This window comes from Macrotis lagotis, chromosome 4, assembly GCF_037893015.1.
Source record: "Macrotis lagotis isolate mMagLag1 chromosome 4, bilby.v1.9.chrom.fasta, whole genome shotgun sequence".
Taxonomy (NCBI): domain Eukaryota; kingdom Metazoa; phylum Chordata; class Mammalia; order Peramelemorphia; family Peramelidae; genus Macrotis; species Macrotis lagotis.
In genome coordinates, this window is record NC_133661.1 from 36,763,247 (window position 1) to 36,784,167 (window position 20,921).

Genomic DNA, 20,921 nt, shown 5'->3' on the forward strand with positions numbered 1-20,921 from the left:
CCCAGGTGCTGATATCTCACTGCTGGCTCTATTTGGTATCTGATCACCAGGGAACCATAATTCCATCCCTTCCTTGTCACTGATCCCCTAATATGTCTCCAGACATTCTGAGTCAAGAAAATTCCATCTGCCCTCTGAACCTTGGATGAGACCAAAAATATCCCCGAGCTGAGATATTTTAGGAAGGAGCTATGGTCTCTCTTCCATTTTAGGCATGGGCTGGACCCAGAGCATCTGGTCCAGGAAACACTTGGTCAGCACTTTGGTGTCCAAGGGAGACAGTGAAGCCCCTTCCCCATGGCTGGAACCTTGACCTGCACACCTGGCTCCCCTCCTCTGTCCCTATCTCCCTGAACAGTCAAACAAGCCTCTGGAGCTGCAGAGAAAAGAGCCTGCTATTTTATCCCCCTTAATGTGACTCTCCCTCCTCACCCTGGCCCAAGTCACCAGAGTTAGCCTCAAGGCTAGGACAGAACTAACACATTTAGGCCATTTTTCTTTTTCTTTTTTTTTTGAGGCAATTGGGGTTAAAGGTCACTCAGATTGTAAGTGTCAAGTGTCTGAGGCTGGATTTGAACTCAGCTCCTCCTGACTCCAGGGCCTTCTATCCAGTATAGTACCACCTAGCTACCCCTTTATACCAGTTTCTAAATTGCCTGCAAGATTCCATAATCGTAGAAATGAGAAGTAAGGACTAATTCTGAAGCCCAAGAAGGCTAAACATCTTACTCAGGCCACACAGGTCAAACATAACACTGCAATCCCTTATTCTCTGACTCCAAAGATGGTGCTTTGGTATCTTCATTGCCTTGTACAGTGCTGGTCCAGTTGGTACTTAATAAATGCTTCCTGATTGATGAGTAGATTCCTTCTAAACATGTGAAATGATCTCTCTTTTCCACCCCAAGTCATCACCATTTCCAATAACCAATCAATGAGTAACAGATTATTAAGCTCTTACTATGTGTCAGGACTGGGGTGACAAATACTATAAATGAAATAGTCCCTACTCACAAGGATCGTACTCCAACATTACAGTCTACCCCCATGATGAGGCACTTTGCCCACTTGGCCTTGTGGATCACCATTCTATCATCCCTAGTTTCCCCACCAGATAGATACCCATGATGAAGGTGTGTATCTGTCTTTGAATGAAATTGTAGGGAGGGAGATTGCCATCATTCCTTGGGAATTATTTGCTCTCCTATTTAACTCCTCCTTTCCCCAAAAAAATAATTTCAAAAGTGGTGAATCCCATAATATTCCAACATCTTCAAATATCAAAATAATTCAATAGCAGCTAGGTGGCACAATGGATAGAGCACCAGCCCTGGAGTCAGGAGTACCTGAGTTCAAATCCGGACTCAGACACTTAAGAATTACCTAATTGTGTGGCCTTGGGCAAGCCACTTAACCCCAATGACCTGCAAAACAACCTAAAAAAAAATGATTCAAAGATCAACTTCCAAATTTGCACACAAAAATCCCTTTGCTCACACCCTTGGACCCATGGCCATTAAAGATCTGGCACAAATGATGTGGTTTTCTTAGATACCTCCCAACCAAACAATCCCTAGAGAGGAAGAGGTCTTTCCATAACCCATCAGACCATAGTCAGCTATGCAGGCACTTCTCTTCCCTTCTCTCTCTTTTTTTTTGTTAGGTTTTTGCAAGGCAATGGGTTAAGTGACTTGCCCAAGGCCACACAGCTAGGTAATTCTTAAGTGTCTGAGGCTGGATTTGAACTCAGGTCCTCCTGACTCCATGGCTGGTGCTCTATTCACTGAGCCACCTAGCTGCCTCCACTTCTTTCAATTCCCAGCTGTAGCCTAGGCCATAGCTACAAAGAATGAAACAATCTCTACTCACAAATTACTTAAAATGAGAAAGCACAGACTCTGAATTCAAGACTCATCTTGCAAGTTTTCTGTTTTCCTGTTTTTCTTTCTTTATTTCCTCTCTAAAAGGTCAAAAGCCTCATAGAACTATGATCCAACCCCCAAGGCATAAGCCAAGTTCCATATTTTGCATGTCTTTGTAGTCCCATCACTTAGCATAGCGCTTGATAAGCTGGGAGAATTTAATAGATACTTGTCAACTGACATACTGACCAGACCGGACTACTCTAGCTCTGCTCCCAGTCAGAGAAAAACAACTATCTAGAGGGCAGTTAGACCTTTGGGAGTCTTTTAGCAAAGAGAAAACAGGAATCAATAGTCAATAACCAAAGTCCCAATTAATCATCCAATTCCTCCTTCTGGCCAGGTAGGCTCTAGTTTATTCCCAATACAATAAGATTCATTTCTCATAGGATCACAGATTCAGAGTTAGAAGAAACCTTAGAGATCGTCCAGGCCAGCCTCTCAGTTTACAAATGGGCAAGTTGAGGCAGCAAGAGGCTAGGTGACTTGCCCAGGGATTTGGGCTCAGGTTTTCCATATTCTAAATCCATTCATTATACATTATTCCATGCTGCCTTTCCACCATGCTTCACCTTTCTGGTTTAGGGAGCCTTCCTCTTGAATACACAGTTATTTTACCACCTCTTTGGTTAAATCTGCTGTTTTTGGAAAAGGGATAATATGTCAGGCTAAATCAGAACTCCTTTGTCTATCATCCAAGGCCTTCCAAAATTCAGTCCCAACTTCCCTTTTGGGGTCTATGTCCCCCTGCTCCAGCCAGGTCGCTCTCTTCATGGTTCCTACATATTCCTGCTTATGAGGGGAATTTTTTGGTGATGTTTCCTCAGCCTGTTGTGATTTCCTTCCTCCTTCCTCTTCTTCTGTGGTATTGCCCACTGGAGTGTAGCAAGGAGGAGGGGTAGTTACACACACCACTAAGCCAAGTTATCCTGACAAAGGGAGAGCTTTGGATAACTTCTTTCTCTGATGCCCAGTGGTAACTCCCTTCACAATATTTACCTTCGATCCACTCTGGGTTGATTTTGCTTTGGACCATGATTAAGCTGAGAGTTCCTTCCCAACTCTCCTTATGGACCATTTCTTGAGTTGGCCTAGTATCTTGTTTACTATTTTAAATTATTCTTTTTTTTCCTCAGAAGGATACTCTCCTTTTTTTTTTTATAAGAAAAGCGATTTTAACTAGCTATAGGAAGCTGTTCAGTTGGTAGAAATAATAGAAAGGCTTAGGAAGAGCGTCTAGACCTGGAAATTACCCCAGATGAGGAAGCTACCCCTGTCAGAGAAGGTCAACAGCGTCATATCTACAAAGCTTAAACTTTCCTAAAACAGAGAGATGTCAAACTCAAATAGAAAAAGATTTGGGGGCTGTATATTGTATTTAAAAACTACAAGTTAAATATTGTATTGTGTTTTTATTTACTGTGTTAAAAATTTCCTAATTTCATTTTAATCTGGTTTGGGTTGATCACAAGTTTGACACCTTTGGCTTAGAGCACTTTGAGGTTGGTGGTTTTGTTCAAGTCACACAGTAAATATGTATCAGAGACTGGATTTAAGACATTCAGGTTTTATCATTTATGCTACTGTTGTAGCAGCTCATCTGAAATGTAGTTGTGGAGATATGGAAAAGCAAAGAACATGACCATGTTCAAAGCAGGACTTGAATCCAGGTCCTCCTGATTTCCTTATGTCATTTTGATAGTGGGTGCTGGTAAACTCCTCTTAACTTGAATTGACTTGAATTCCATTAGATTGAATGGATTCAAAAGCACTTGACTCTCCAAGTCTACATGGCAGGAGTCAGACAGAGCACCAAGGACCCAGAGTTCCCCTGTGTGGTTAGGGATCACCAATAATGCAGTTTGTGGGGTCATAAGCAGGTGGAGGAAAGAGTATACACACTGGATTACCTACCCTCTTGGAGGTTCTGTACCCGGAGCCTTCCCTCTGAGGCTGAGTTGATACATCTCAGCCATCTCCCTCAGGGTTTCTGCTGAGTATAGGCCAATGGGGTTGTTATACTGTCTTTGTTGCCCGGAACCCACTTGAACTTTGGGGTTCAGGCAGTCAGAGGCCGCCTCTGGATTTGCCTTCGACCCTTGATTGCCTCTTGGAGGTGAAGGCTCCGAGGTCACCATGTGGGAGGAGATGGTGGCCTGGGAGGAGGAACTAAAGGTCTGATGGACCTCCTGGGTGCTGAGAGTCCCTAGGCCTGTTCCATTGGTCACCCCTGGGGTGGGGGGGCCCATCTTGGGTCTGGGGATAGTGCTTAAAGCTGTCAAGTTGCCATTCATCTCCGAAGCAGGGTCCTGGAGCGAGGGAGCCACCATGCAAGGGGGCAAGGGCAGGGAGGGGGCAGAGAAAAAAAGAGTCATCAGAGAGACACAAGCATTCCTCCAATATGACCATGGACATCTGTAAAATAAGGGATATTAGTATATAGCCCAGTTATCCTCCCACCATCAGCACTCAGATTCCTTTGTTCAGGTTTTTGACTTCCATGCTTTATCCCCCTAGCAAGGAAGAACTTGAAACAGAAAACCTGTCTGTTTTTCTACCAGCCCCCACAGGCTGATAATTGGCATTTTCTGAGAGTTAGTTTATACCTAAATTAAGAAGTAAGGAAACATGGTTGGAAAAAATTAAATGCAACATTAGGGATCCAAGGGTGGGGGGGCAAGGAGGGAGAGTAGGATGCTAATGGGATCATTCTAGTGATCCTTGCTAGACCTGGCTATAGAAGGGAATCTAGAGGCCAATTAGTCCAGCGCTATTATTATACAGATTAGGAAAATGAGGCCCAAGGAGATTAAGAAATTTGCCCAAGCTCACATAGGGAGTAAGTATCAAAGCAGGGACTTGCTGGGATTTCTCATGCAAATGCAAAGCACTCTTCAGTCATGCTTCATAGACCAAGAGATCAGCAGCAGGTTAGATGGTCCTCTGTCAGGTTTCTGGGGATATTCACTTCCAGGGAACTTAGGGAAGTTATGGCCCTACACTCTGGTACCTAGGGAGTGAATTTCTGCTTAAGAATAAGGGCAAAATAAAATAGAGAAGTAGCTAGCAAATACAATTTTGATCTAAGGGGTTAACATGGGGGTGGAATTGAACATACTTGTTCCCCTAGAGAGCATCATTTCAGTAAAGTCCACTCATCACCTATCCCAAGGTCACCACCCCCTGAGTTCCAATACCATGGTACCACTCTCCCAATAACATCTCCCCTCTACATGTCCCTACCAAAGGTGCCCTGATGCCCTCAGGGTCAGACTGTCTTGGGGTATGGGTCATCTTCTCTCCTGACTTAACTACATACCCACAGTCAGACTATCATTGATGATGCTGCATTCTTCTCTCACAAACTGTTTTTACCCCAACTAAAGAACTCTTAAAGGTTATTCCAAAGTACCCAGTTTGCAAGTGGGCCACTTGGTTCATCACCCATTCATAGACCTGGTCATGAATTCTTGGTAGAGTTAAAGCTATAGTAGGGCTATCAAGAGCTGATGAGATATTGTAGGGGAGGGTCCCTGGATGAAGGGCAGAGCAAATGGCCAAATTTTGTCCTTGACCCTTAAGGACTCTAAAACTCGCTAGACAGCTCTGGGGCAGCTAGCAGATAGAGTACCAGAACTAGAGTGAGCAAGACCTGAGTTCAAACACTTCTGAGTTGCTTTGTGACCCTGGGCAAGTCACTTAACCTCTGTTTGCCTCAGTTTCCTCATCTGTGAAATGGAAATCATCATAACATCTACCTCTCAGGGATCAAATGATAATTATAAATCACTTAGTTGGTACTATATGAATGCTTACTATTATTAGCTATTATTATTATAATTTTCCTCAAAGTTTATCAGTTTGGAAATTTGCAGCAGTGAGTCCAGTACAGTTGAGATCAGGTTGGCCCCTTTGCTCCCCCAGCTCCTGTAGTGACAGAGTTTGAGCTTACTGTGGTCTGGGAGGGCAAAGGTCAAAAGGACCCTAAAGCTTAGGTTTGAAAGATGCCCTAATTATACCCTAGTCTTGAGGATTTATGGGGAAAATTTCTGTCCTCCCAATTTTCAGATGGGGAAATAAGTCAATGTCTATCTCTCCATGAAGGCCCATCTCAAGTCCCATCTGCTCTCTGCTTCTTACTTCTGAAACTGTTAGCTATTCTCTCTCTTTGGCTGGTTTGACTGGCTCCTCTATTCTAAGGAGATTGTCCAGTGCTGTCACATCTTTATTTTTTTCTGGACTATGCTCCTGACTCTCTGGATTTTTCTACCTTGCCCACTTTCTGGTAACCTGCTCTCCCACCTCCACCCCTAATTTCTCAGTTTCCTTTCATGTGTTGTCTTTCCCCATTAGAATGCAAACTCCTTGAAGGCAAGGCACTGTCTTTCTGCTTGCATTTAGGGTCATTCCTACCACTTAGCTTCTGGCACATTATTGTGGTTCAATCATTTTCTAGTGCTGTGTGACTCTTTATGACCCCATCTGCAATATTCTTGGCAAAGATGCTAGAGTAATGTTCCATTTCCCTCTCCATCTCATTATTACAGATGAAGAAACTAAGGTAAATGAGATTAAGTGATTTGTCCAGGGTCACACAGATAGTCAGTGTCTGAGGGTAGGTTTGAATTCAGATCTTTCTGACTTCAGGTCTGGCATTCGACCTACTGCCACAATATATTTAATAAACATTTGTTGACTTGCCTTAACTACTTGACTACTACTACGTCCTCCCGAGTTTTTCCCTTTGCATTTCTGAAGGAGTTTGCCACAAATTAGCACTTAGAGTCCAAATAACTTAGATCTAGAGCTTAGAGACCATCTCCTCCAATCTCCTCATTGAATCAGTGAAGAATTTGAAAACCATGAAGGCTGAGTGACTTGACCAAGGCTACTTGGAGTAGTCTATTGTTTTATGGTGTTTGCTGTTTGTCAAGGAAGGAAGTATTCCCCCCACCCCCACCCCAGCCAGGAGGTCTGCTGGCTTCTTAGGGGCAGATGTAAGTCTTATATTTCCCTGAGGATTTTCTTTTGATGGGGTAGGAGTTCAATCTGGTGTCTACTGAGGCACCCTCCTGACTTTCACTAAGTGTTAGACTTGAATCAGGACATTTGAACCAAGTTCCAAAAATTATTATTTATACGATCCTGGGCATTTACCTAAGGGATCTAAGAGAAATTGATTCATAAGAGAATTGATTCATAAAATGAAGAAAGTTCCTAATAATTAGAACTGCACCATAATGAAATGGACTATCTCGTGAGGCAATGGGCTCCCCGTTGCTGGAGGTAGTCAAGTGAAAACTGGACCGCTATTTGTTGTGGGTGTTTTAGGGAGGATTGCTGTTCAGGGAGAGATTGTATTGAATTTCTGTGATTTAATGATTTGGAGAAAAATTACCTGGTAACTATAGTAACATGCAAATGAAACCCAGAAATAGCCTAGGAAAAAGTGAATATTGTTTTCAGGAATTCCCCATTTTTTTTTGGAGCAAGGACTCACCATCCTCAGCAGAGGTTATTTTGGAGGGAAAATAAAGTTTGGAGAGATTCTCCAGGCAGTGCCCACTGCTGCCCCCTCTATAATGACTGGCAGAAATTTCTTTGGAAGAAACAGCTACTGGCATTTCCATATTGCCTTAAGATTTCCCTAGCAATCTCCTCACAACACCTTTATGAGTGAAGTAGTATAGAGATAACTGGCCTCATTTTGCAATGAGGAAACTGACAGTCATGGAAAGAGATTTATCAAGGGACATATAGATAGTAAGTACAAAACCAGGATTCTAACTCAGATCTTTTGAGTCTAGATCTAGGTCTCTAGTCATTAGGGTAAATTGCCTGGGATGCCCCCCACAAAGGTTCCTCCCTGAATTGATTGGGTCATTCTTTGCATCGAAATGGGCTCCCCTTTTTGTGGTTTCCACAAGGACCAGTGACATCAGTTGGAGGACTCAATACTTTCACCTTACTGGAGTGGCTCACTCCAGGATCCTGCTCCTGCCATGATAAAGTCTGGGGTCTTTAGCAGATGTTCTCCAGTTCTCACTTTCTGTGCTTCCCTTCTTAAAACCCAGGTTTCAGTCTGATACATTTAGTGTGGTCTGCAGAGGGCGCCCCAACCGTGCCTTTGGTCCTCCTTCACCTCCTTCCACAAGGCAAACTCAAAGTTGGGAAATTCAAAGCCCTGTCCTAAATGTAACAAAATGCCCTGAGGGTCACCTGAACAGGTGAAAGCTTCTTTGCAGGGGCAAAGCATTTCCTGTAATGTTGGGGGTTCTGGTTAGAATTGGGAGACCTTGGAATCCAGAAGGAGCCTATGAGAGCATTCAGAGGCAGTGTCATCTAATGGGGTGGTGGTGAAAGCTGCCTTTGAATTCCATTGTGAATATTTAATAGCAGTGTGATCAAAGTTGAAGTCATTTAAACTGCCAGAGCCTCAATTTCCTCATCTGAATAATGGGGGTAATAATATTTTACAAAGTTTGTTTTGATGAAACATTCTGCAAACTAAATGACAAATATGAGCTATTATTTAATCTCATAGTCTCATTTTAATTATGAAGAAATTGAGGTTCAATAAAATGAGAGAATCATAGTTTTAGAGGTGGAAGGGACCTTAGAGGTCATTAGATCCAATCTCCTCATTTTACAGATGGGAAAACTAAGGCAAAGAAAGACTAAGTGATTTGCCCTGAATTTGAACCCAGGTCTTCTTGATGCTTCAGTTTTGACCCTTTGCCCACTATACCAAGTTGCTTGCTTAAGAGTCCTCAGCTTGAATCAGGATTCCAATTCAGGTTTCCTGTCCATTGAACCACACTGCCTTTCCCAACCTGCCTTATTTTACAGAAGGTCAAGCTAAGGTTGGAGTGAGGTTGGGACTAAGGAGTGCTGGAAAATTCTGCCTGGCCAGTTGATGGACTAACTTAACAGAGAAGACTCTGGACTGGATGTAGCCTTTATTCTCCTTATCTGTCACATGAACAAACTGGAGTCTTTGACCACAAAAAGCCCTTTCCAGCTTGGAAATCCTGTTCAATTGGGAAGAAGAAATGGGGTACTGGACAGGTCTGGTCTTTACTTGCTTACTACTGTTATTCAAAAGTGTTCTTAGCATCCTCCACTGCACGGCCTCAGACCCGTCCCACTCAAGAGCCTCTTCTCCCAATTTCTAACTGTAGGGGTATCAATAGAAGACAGTCCTGATCCACCCATGCAGTCTCCAGTGAGCAATCTACTAGGGTGGAACTTGGGCCCTGCCACAGCTGACTTGGCCCCTGGAGCTCCAGCACCACCCCATGCCCCATCTGGGCCCTTTTCCCCACCAACCAGACCCCAAACCTTTGAAACACCAGGGTTGCTTTGCTCCTTGAGATAAGAGAGAGAGGAAGTACTGTAATGTTGGGCTTGTCACCAACTCCTCAGGCTCATCCTGCCCATTCCTCGTCTGCTCAAGCCCCTGCATCCCCATTTCCCCAACACACACATCATAACCAGGAAGTTCAGGGAATGGTACTAGGGGCCTGAGCAGAAAAACCCTCTTAGAACCAGTGGACACCTTGTTGAAGCTCTTCTTTTCTGTGGGGAGAAAACACTTGTAGCCACTCTTTAGGTCCCTAACTCTGGAGGAAGCCCTCCTGTATTAGATGAAGAGAGGGGCCAGTCATGTTATTATGAATACCACCCAAGAAAGGATTAGATTGGGAAATGGCATTGTAGAGAGAGAACCTCTGTGGAACCCTGTTCTGTAGAAGACACCCTGTCTCTAGTCAGAAGTCCCATTTCCCAGTCTGACCTCCTCTTCTTCATGTTCTAATGTCTTATAAACCTCATTAATACCAAACCCCCATATAGGACCAGAACACAACTTCATTCTTCTCCTGGCTCAGGATACTAGTGCCTGGGTCAACTGGGCATCCTTAGGTGGCCCTCAATGGGTCCCTTCCTGGTTTATCTGGAATCTGGGCAGGGGAAGGAGGAATTGTTTGTTCTTGGGGTCAAGAGTTCCTGCCTACATTTTTTTAGGGTCCAACACTGCAGTTGGTCATTCCCTGCTTCACTTGGGATTCAAGAATCTTTTTGTTTTTTTTTTCTTGCCCCATTTAACACTGGTCCTTATCCTCACAAGACAGACAAGATAGAAGCAAGGACTTGGAAGGAGGGAAGGAGGAAGACTAGAATAAGAAAGGAAGGACCATGAACCCCAGTATCACATACCTTCTGATGGGGAATCACCGGCATTGGAGACTCAATCCGAGGAGCTGAGGTAGAGATAGGAATAGGGCGCTTTGACCTAGGGAAAATCGGAAATGAGGTTATAATCAGGATATTCTTCCTTGCTGATCCCAAAGCAGCCAGGTCTATTTCTCTGACCTCACCCCTTCTTCCCAAAACACTCTGACCCAGTGCTTTTCTTTTCTTTTTCAATATCATGCAACAAATACAAGGAGTCAGGCAAAACAAATTCTCACATCGTCCATGTCCATGTCTCCCCAGATCTCTTTAAATTTAATTACATTTTTTTGTTAAGTTCATCTATTCTATACCAGCTTTATTAACAAATGTGTCTTATTTCTGTACCACCCCTTAGAGGAGAACCATTCCTTATAAAAAGGAAGGAAAAAGAGGAAACAATGTTTCAACAAAACTATGCCATATAGCAAGAGAATTATGATGGTAAAGGCAGCATTCACCACCCACAGTCTTCCACCTTTTTGTCACCAAGCTTTCCAGCCCAGTTTTCATCAGAAATTCATAGGTGAGAGTGGGGACTGGGACTAGATTGAAGCTCCTCTGGCCTCTAGAAAAAACTGGCATCTCTTCTCTGATCCCCCAGTATCAAGGAAGGTTCAGACTTGACTAGAGTTAGGAGGAGGAACCTGGTAGCCTTTGGAAGTCTCTTGGACTCTATGGTGCCAATGAGTATCTACAGACAGAAAGGAAGTTGACTTTCAGATCTTGAACCCAAGATGGAATCCAAATGACTAAGCTCTGAGTCCAGAAACTCAAAGGATGTGAATGTCATATTAACATCATCTACTATTACTCTTATTAATAAGAACAACAATAATGATATAGAAGAGAAGTTGTAGTGTACAATCAACCTTGGAGTCAGAAAGGTCTGAGCAAAGTCTCCCCTCTGACATATACCATCCAGGTGACTCCAGGTAAGTCACTTAGCTTCCCAGTGCTCTAGGTCAGAGGTGTGAACTGTGAAAGTGCTGCCCCAAACAGATTAAAATGTCATCAGAAAAAGTTAACAAAAATGTGAATAAAAAATATAGTAGAGTAGATAATATTAATATTGGGTTTTCTGAGTCAATACATGACCTGAAAGGGACCCTGATCTTTGAGTAGGACACCATTGTTTTAGGCAATGCTCTAGAATTAGAAATGAAAGAAAGAATGCCAATGTTTGCATTGGTGGAGGGAATGTTCTCATCCAGGAGATCTCAAGTCCAATTCCTAGCCTTATTGTTGTTCCTGATGTTATTATGAAGTTTAGGGAGAAGATAGGGAAGTGGGAATTTCTCAGATGTGACCAATCGTTACAAAGACTACTAGTAAGGTTGGAGTTTGAGGACAGATGAGTGGATCAACTTGACCTCTTATAGAGGGTAGTCATAAGTACCAAGGGTGATGGCTAGAGCCTCATTTCAACTGGAAAAGAGATCATATTCTTAGCCGGGGGATGCCCCCACTAAAAGAAATAAAATGCTTGTTTTTGAAGGAGATGAGGTACAAGTTCTGAATCTCCTGGCTGATCTTTTCCTTTCTCTGACCTTGAATAATTTCAGGTTTTCCTTTCTGTACAAAAGAAGGACTGTTGGCCATGGAAGCTTATCCCACATGCTCCCTTTGGTCATCTCCATCTAAGGATACTGACCAAGCATCTTTATTCTGAATACTGTCCTCCCTGGAAACTGGGGCTTCTGTAAATTTTATCCTGATAGTAAGAATTGACATTGATGGAGCATTTTAAAGTTTGTAAGGAACTTTGCTGACATCCCAATGGAGTTCTGACCAGTGTGTCCTTTAGGTGTTAACACCATAGTACAGATAATGAAACTGAAGCTCAGTGAGATAAATGGCTTCTAGTCACAGAAGTATTAAGCAAGATTAAAACCCCAACCTTTCTGACTCCTGATCTAGGATGCTTTCCATTGAATCTTGAGTTTGATAAAGGACCTGAGTGTGAATTCTGGTTTTGTAACTTGTTTGACCTTGGACAAGGAGGAATGGATCTGTATGTCTGCCAATGTGTCTCAGAGAAGACAAGCTTTCAAGTCTACTAGAGAATCTTCCTATCTACCAGTATTCTTAGGTGACCCAGAATCCCCTATTTCTAAGGTCAAGGGTTCAGAAGGGGAGAGCAGATAGGTCCTCTCAATTAATGGGACCTGATTTTTCCCCATGCAGTACTTCAAAATTGCCTGAAGCCCCTCGTTCTGCTTATTTGGTATTCCTGGTAGTGCCAATGAAGAGAGGTCTTCTCAAGAGTAAAGAAAAATAGAAGCCCAACCAAGCCCATATAAACTAGGAGTGGTATCCATGTATTATAAAGCATCAGTCATCAAAACTGTTTGGTATTGGCTAAGAAATAGAGTGGTGGACCAGTGGAATAGACTAGGTGCAAAAGCAGGAGACGGTTATAGTAATCTGCTGTTTGATAAACCCAAAGAGTCCAGCTATTGGGATAAAAGCTCTCTCTTTGATAAAAACTGCTGGGAAAATTGGAAGTTAGTATGGAAGAAATTTAGATTAGACCAACACCTCATACCCTATACCAAGATGAGATCCAAATGGTTACAGGATTTAGATATAAAAAACAATACTATAACCAAATTAGAAGGTCAAAGACTAGTTTACCTGTCAGATCTATGGAAAGGGAAAGTTTATGACTAAGGAAGAGATGGAGAACATCACCAAAAACAAACTAGATGATTTCAATTACATTAAATTGAAAAGCTTTTCCACAGATAAAACCACTGTAACCAAGATCAAAAGAAATGTAGTAAATTGGGAAACAAGCTTTACAACTAATGATTCTGACAAAGGACTCATTTCTAAAATACACAGAGAACTGAGTCATATTTAAAAGGAAAAAGCCATTCCCCAATTGACAAATGGTCAAAGGATATGCAAAGGCAATTTACAGATGAGGAAATCAAAGCAATCCATAGCCATATGAAAAATTGCTCTAAATCATTAATTAATAGAGAAATGCAAATTAAAGCTTCTCTGAGGTACTACCTCACACCTCTCAGACTGGCCAATATGACCAGAAAGGATAATGATCATTGTTGGAAGGGTTGTGGGAAATCTGGGACACTATTACACTGTTGCTGTGAACTCATCCAACCTTTCTGGAGAGAAATTTGGAACTATGCCCAAAGGGCAACAAAAATGTGCATACCCTTTGATCCAGCAATACCACTACTGGGTCTATACCCTGAAGAGATGATGAAAAAGGGTAAAAACATCACTTGTACAAAAATATTCATAGCAGCCCCATTTGTGGTGGCAAAGAATCAGAAATCAAGTAAATGTTCTTCAAGTGGGGAATGGCTTAGCAAACTGTGGTATATGTATGTCACAGAACACTATTGTTCTATTATAAACCAGGAGGGATGGGAATTCAGGGAAGCCTGGAGGGATTTTCATGAACTGATCCTGAGTGAGATGAGCAGAACCAGAAAAACACTGTACATCCTAATAGCAACATGGGGGTGATGATCAACCTTGATGGACTTGCTCATTCCATTAGTGTAACAACCAGGGACAATTTTGGGCTGTCTGCAATGGAGAATACCATCTGTATCCAGATAAAGAGCCGTGGAGTTTGAACAAAGTTCAAGGACTATTCCTTTTAATTTAGAAGGGAAAAAAAGATATCTTATTGTCTGATCTTGTTATTTCTTAGACTTCTTGTCTCTTCCTTAAGGATATGATTTCTCTCTCATTACATTCAATTTGGATCAAGGTACATCATGGAAACAATGTAAAGACTGACAGATTGCTTTCCGTGGGGGTGGGGGTGGGGGGAGGGAAGTAAGATTGGGAGAAAAATTGTAAAACTCAAATAAAATCTTTAAAAATTAAAAAAAAAAGGAGTGGTATCCATGGAACATGGAAGGTTCCCTCTCATTGGAGGTTATTATGCAGGGGCTGGGTGACTACTTGTTAGCATGTAGAGAGGACTGTGGGTCTGCTGTGGTTCAACCAGATGGCCTCTGAAGGACCTACCAACATGAAGACTCATTAGACTGGGAGTGAAGAGTAAAGGCAGAGCAGGAATAACTATGAGCAGTTAGATGGCTCAGTGGATAGAGTGCCAGATCTAGAGTAAGGGAGATTCATCTCCCTAAGTTTTAAATTTAGCCTCAGACAGTTATTGGCTGTGTGAACTCGGGCAAGTCACACTATCCCTGTTTGCCTCAGTTTTCTCATTTATAAAAGGAATTACTCTAGCATCTTTACCAAAAAAGTGGAGTCACAAAGAGATAGATTTGATTAAAATGACTAAATGACAGGAATAAATAGGCCAAAAGATCCATTCTTCTCTTAAGTTTGACTGTGACCTTCCCAGGATCCCTTAGGACCCTCTGGATATAACTTATGGGATAGCAGGACCAGGTAATTTAAGCTCTTTGCTCTAAGTCGAGAGAACAGTTTCCATCCCAGAGTTTCAACGTGTAGCTTTACCCAAGCTGAGAAATAGGTTTGCCAGTGGTAAAGTGAAGGTTGGCCTGGATGCGGGTCACTGAAACCTCTGGTGACAGACTTTATGGATGTTGAGGTCTTAGGCATAATTTCTTTAGGCTTTGTGTCTACTCCTTAGGGGAGAGAAGTTCAAACACAACTGTGTCATCTTAGAACACAAAAGGCAGCTTAAATAGCCACTTCTACAGGCACTGTGGCCAAATTGGTACTGTCTCATGAAGGTTGTACTTTCCTGGGCCCCCACAGACTTGCTGAGTGACCCTGAACAGCTTCCCTGGCTTCTCTGAGAATCCCATGGGGTACAAACTAAAGACACCATTCCTTCTTCCCAGGATGGTCAGAAATGGAGGGGGGGGGGGGGGCTTTATGTTGTGATCAAGAAGGAGGCTATGAAAACAACCAAGTTTTTCCTTGTTTTTAACAATTTCAGAGACTAGCATCCCAATGAGAGCTCTGTCTGTAGGAAATGGAAGATACCTCTCAGAGACTCAGGGATTAGTTCATGGTGGTGAGGAATCCAGAGGGGCTATGGAGGGGTTGGACTGTAAAAGCTACTGACATGGGGGTTTTGGCCAACCTGGCCCAGTAGCCTCTGGTATTTTTATCTCCAAAGGGGTCCATCATTGCCAGCTTTGCTGAGTCTGGGGGCCAATTCCAAGCCTCTGTTATAACAACAATCCTGACTCCACCAGTCCAGGACGATGTGGGAGGTCTGGGGGAAAATGTGTTTTCAACTAGGAAAACTCATCTCTGATGTGCCATTGCTAGAATGGCACATTCGCCTTGAGGAAGCTTTCTGAGTCTGTGGGGAAGAAATGACAGATGAACACATGTTGCCCAACCCACACACTTCTCTAGTCCCAGAGAAGAGCTCTGAGGCAAAGCCAATGGAGGGAAAAGCCTGACAGTGCCAGGTGGATCTTCCTAGGGGAAGCCCAAGGCTGTCTCCCTAAGGGAGCATTCTGCCCCCTTCCCCGTCTGCTTCCCATCAACATTTTGAATGAAAAGGCTAGTAAGCCCATCCTTCTCCCACTGCTGGAGGCAGGAATCCCTTTCAGGCTCCAACCAGGACTCTTGTGCTGGGGCAAGGTCAGGGGATCATAAGATCAGAGGTAGAAGGGACCTGAGAGAGCATTCATTCCACCCTACCCTCTCCCTTTAATAGAAAAGGAAATGGAATTCTGGAAATATGAAGTCACCTATTCAAAGTTCCTCAAGTAGGCAGAGCTGGGATCTAAACTGGAGTCAAATCCAAAACAAAATGACTTGATTTTCTTTCAGATATCCATCTAGATCTCTTCTTTCCCCCTTTCAAATTCTACCCTGTGGCAGACAGATTTATGTATACATAAGATATTGGTGGGTCTAGATGATCCTTTATTATTGGGTAAGCTTGGAGGGCAGAAACCATCTAAAAAATTCTGATGTTACTCCCCACCAAACACAGCTCCTTCTTACCTTGAAGACATTACTCCAAGAGTATGTACTCAACCTCAATTTATATGACATATTAAGGCTTCTTTCTTTATGACATACTACTTCAGATGATTGTATTTTGCAGTGGTGGTGATTTTGGTAGTAGTAGTGGTGGTGGTGGTAGTGGTTGCAGTGGTGTAAGTGGGAGAAGGAGTGGTAGTAGTAACTGGCATTTATTTGACGTATTAAATTTTAAAACACTTTTCAAGTATCTCATTTGATCCTCACACCAACCCTATGAAGTAGGTGTTGTTCTCATGCTCATTTTACAGTTAGAGAAGTTGAGTTAGACAAAGGTTAAGTGACTTCACCAGGCTCATAAGGTCAAATTTGAACTCAGGTCTCCTTAACTCCACATCTGGTATGCTAACCATCTCACCACCTAGCTGAGTATCTCTCTGAATCTACTGCTCTTGCATCTCGGATCTGGAACCAGGTGGTGTGAACCTGGGGCCATCTGATCCACATATCCCTGTGGTAAAGGAAACTGAACTCTATGGAGCGAGGTTCAGCCATTTGTCCAAGGTCACACAGGCGTGAAACGTCAGAGGTTAATTTGAATCCACTGTCCTCTGATGCCAGGACTCTTTTCCTTGTCCTTCATTGTCCCCTGTATCATAAGTTCTAGCCATTATTTCATTCATTTTGCCTTATTTTATTTTCCCTTTAGTTCCTTGTTAACTATTTATCTGATTAACCAATTAACTTATAATAAATCAGATTCTCAACCTTTGCTTTGTCTTGAGGTGTCCAGTGTGTGTGTGGAGAGGAAGGGATTGACCCTAGTGAAGTTAGAAATAGAGCACATCCTCAAAACCAGGCAGTGACTGCAGCAAAGGAAAAGAGAGGGATTGCCATCCCTACCTCACCAGAGAGAGAATCCAAGGAAAAGTCATCTGGGTTTGGCTTTTGCCTGTTTATATACTTAGATGTGGGCATGTTGTCTATCACCTCTCCCCACACAAAGCTCCTTGAGGGCAGGTGCAATCTTTGGACAGAATCAATCAACAAACATTGATATGGCATTGTGGACTGTATGGTGGACACAATAAATGCTTTTTCATTGATTGATACTATATTCTTTCTGCCTAAGTACAGCTTGAACGGAATTTAGAGGTCAATTAATCGAACCCTCTAATTTTAAAGAAGAAACTGATGTCAGAGAAGTAATTTGCTCAAGCTTAGATAGTTAGCAAAGCAATGAGAATCGGAAGACAGGTGGATGTCATCCAACACCTTCCACCATGTTTCCTGGCTGGGCCTTTGGGGATATCTTTGAGGTAGGGTTGTCCATGCTGCTTGGGACTGAGAGATAGAATCTTCTTACTGAGCTCTGGCAAGTACCAATCTGAGAAGATTCTGGACATAGTTTGTGTCAGGCCAGGAATGGACTAATGGGATGGGATGTATGCCTCACACTTTTCAAGCCCACACAAGTGGAAAATAACAGAATAAAGACACTAGGAGCCATCTCAGGACTGCCAGAAAAGAATGTTATCTTGTCTGGTGTCTTTCACTGACAAGCCAGTCTCACCCTGATGCCTGTTCTGTTTGTTTCCTGGGTCTTCACTAGGCTGGACCCCCCCCCCCCCCACTGCAGACTCTGGCTTGGGACCTCTCTGTGGAATCTGACTTGGCCCAGCCCAGAACCCTATCTGCTTTCCCTAAGACTCAGAGCTCCTGCCCAGCTTTGTCCACTGTAGAGATTGCTGCTTCCCTTATTCAAGGCTCGCTGGCTGCCCGGAGGTGCCAGTGTCTGTGATGTGGCAGGATCTGGGCCTCTTGCCACTTCTGTGACCTAAGGTCCTGCAAGGACTTCTATCCTGGGAGGCAATCGGTGTGGGTGTGAGCTGGTGTTAGAGATGGCAAGGAGTTGATGGGCACAGATAAAAGAACTTATGAACATTGTGGTAATTACTGTCACTTAGAATTAGCCACCTTCCTGTTTTGGGGGCTGCCTCTCCCTCTACCATCCCACACTGGTTTGAAGTCATGCTCTGACCCCTTGATATGATTGGCAGCTAAGACCATGAGGGTTTAAAGGTGTCCTTTTTTAAAAAAATTGTATTTATTTAAGGCAATGGAGTTAAGTGACTTGCCCAAGGCCACAAAAGATGTCTTTCTTAAATCACAGCCCACACCCTTAAAATCACAGATCCTTTTCACCCAATCTTAACTAGAGTCAAGATGGTACAACAACAACCAAAAAAACACTAGCTTTGGCGACATTGGACAATTCAAATCCAACCTCAGTCATCTCAGTTTTTTCATCTATAAAATGAGAAGGTTGGGTTCAATGACTTCTATCATCTCTAAATGGATGATTTCTCCTGGTCCCCAGACTTGTGTTCTTACTGATGATCAAACTAATCCAACAAATATTTATTAAAAATCTACTGCTTGCAGGGGATTGTTTTAAACTCTGAGGATCCTCATTTTAAAGCATAAGACTTTCTATTGGATCACAGATCCTTTTTTGGGGGGGGGTAATCAGGGTTAAGTGACTTGCCCAGGGTCACATAGCTAGGTCAAATTTGAACTCAGATCCTCCTGACTCCAGGGCTGGTGCTCTCTCTCCTGTACTAGCTGCCCTGTGGTCACATCTTTCTGCTCCAGACAGTCAAGAAGCCTGTGTGAGAATGATCCTTCTGTTTTCTGGGGTGAAGACAATGTTTGTTGATACTTAGGATCACTCTAGATTGCAGGCAGGGACTGTGGCTCCCTTGTGGTCTTCCTCTCTCTCACACACGCAGCTCAGGTGAGTAGAGTAGGTGCTTAAAAAGTATTTATTGTTGATTATCTGTGATTAAGATAACTGTTAATATTTATATAAATATAGGGCAGCTAGTGAATAGAGCATTGGAGTCAGGAGGATGAGAGTTCGAATCCAGTCTCAGACAGTGGGCAATTACTAGCTATGTGACCTTGGGCAACTCACTTAAATTTAACCCTGACTATCTTGCATCCATGGCCATCTCCAGTCATCCTGATTCATCTCTGGCCACTGGACCTACATGACTGGAGGAGAAAGTGAGACTGGTGACTTAACATAACCCCCCCCCATTCAAATCCAGTTCACTTGCTTATCATGGCATCACCTCCCTGACATCATGTTTTTCTTTGAGAATGAAGGACAAACCAACATCAACACTTTAGTGTTTGCCAAGAGGTTTACTTGTATTACCTTAAGATCATCATTAACTCAACCTTTATATGACATTTTAAAGTCTATAAATCATTTTCCTTAGAACAGCCTGAATAATATGGTTAGCACACCAAAGGCACTTAATAGTTGCTTCTTAATTGAATGACTGATGAAGGAGAATCAGCTCTCTGAGGGAGGAGATGAAGACAGATCTGGGATGTTACAATGAATTAGATTATTACAAAAACAATCATAGTTGGACTGAGGTCCATGAGAAGGCCCTGACCTGGAACATCCCCCCACAATTACCCAGCATAAAAGAATCACTATGTGTAAACTTTGGAGTCAATCAGTGTGTCCAGCTGCACCTTGACTCTAGTGTGGCTCAGGTAACACTGCATCTGGGTTATGATTCCTTGGGTTTCCCTTGATGGGAAGGAGGAAGAAGGGAGTGAGTTGGTCATCATTGGATGGCAGCCTCCATGATATCTGAAAGGTTTCTTTGTTGGACAAGATCAAGCCTGGGAATGGAAGATGGGACAGTGATCTCCATCCTGGGAACCCAGGGGAAGAATCCTAGAACTGACTCAAGACTGAACTGAAGACAAGAAGCCATTCCCATCTGGGGTCCCAAGGGGGAGATAAGACTGATATACTGCACTCCCTTAGAAAAGGATGATGAGCCAGGCAAATGCTTGGGATAAGAATTAGGGGTAAGAATTAGGTCATCCTTCAGATGGGGGAGCTTTCTTTTATGCACATCTCTAATTACCTTACTCTATTTTATTCTGAATGTGTATCTATCATTTCCCCATTATTAACCCCTAAAGGTGTTGTGTCCTGGTGGATAGAGAATGACCTGGGAGGCAAGAAGGCCTAGGTTCAAATCTCACCTCTGACATACCCTCCAATGTCACACAACTTTTCAAGTGCTCGAGTCAACTCTCTAAGACTGAGTAAAACAGAAGGTGCTGGCTCAAGGAGGAGTACCCTATACCAATGAGATCACCATCTGTCCCTGTCTCTTGACTTGAAGCTGGGCCCAAGACAGGTCCTCAGGTCTTTCTCCCCATCCCAGGGCCCATGCTGGCCCCCAGACCAGGCAGACACCAACTCACTTCTGCAGGGTGAGACTCAGGTTGTAGCTGGCTGACTTGATTTTGTTCTGGGCCTCCAGGTGAGTCATGGTGTCTGTGTTCACTCCATCAATCGCCACCACAAGGTCCCCCTGATTGAGCTGAGACTGGGCTGCCTTGCTCCCAGGAGTGATCTGGGGAATAGGAAGAGTGCAAAGGTTAGAGGGGTCTTGGTGACCATGGTCATGGAATTGATGTTCAGAAAAGTTGGGTTGGGGTGGGGGGGAGAGTGTCAGGGCTAGGGATGGTGGGGAGATAACCAAGTCTGTGTTCACTCACCCTAGGAACTTGGCTATATGCTTTAAGTCCAGTAGGTTGGGATGGCGCTGTGTCCAGGCCTCCTTCTCCCTCCCCTTCCCCCCAGGGGAGTGGTGCTGGTAAATGTTTAACAACCAGCTCTCCAATGTGGGATTACTGGTAAATGTTTAACTACCAGTTCTCCAGGAATGGATGTTTAATAATCAACTTTGGAAGGGGGTGGGTGGGAGGGGCAGACACATGTGACTTTTTCACCACACT

At 43.3% G+C, this 20,921-nt stretch overlaps 1 protein-coding gene across 12 annotated transcripts in view; it reads right to left on the reverse strand.

Moving 5' to 3' along the window:
* The window catches only part of LDB3 (LIM domain binding 3), a 110,491-nt gene that overhangs the window by 58,354 nt on the left and 31,216 nt on the right, over positions 1 to 20,921 (reverse strand). For 7 of the 12 annotated variants that reach the window (XM_074232552.1, XM_074232550.1, XM_074232546.1 and 4 more), the window contains 3 exons: positions 20,385 to 20,536; positions 10,140 to 10,215; positions 3,837 to 4,231 (listed from right to left, as the gene is read on the reverse strand). In XM_074232552.1, the coding sequence (XP_074088653.1) occupies positions 3,837 to 4,231; positions 10,140 to 10,215; positions 20,385 to 20,536 (623 nt within the window). Of the gene's footprint in view, positions 1 to 3,836; positions 4,232 to 10,139; positions 10,216 to 20,384; positions 20,537 to 20,681; positions 20,823 to 20,921 lie in introns of those variants that run through there. The other 5 variants (XM_074232553.1, XM_074232549.1, XM_074232548.1 and 2 more) reach the window with 2 other exon arrangements.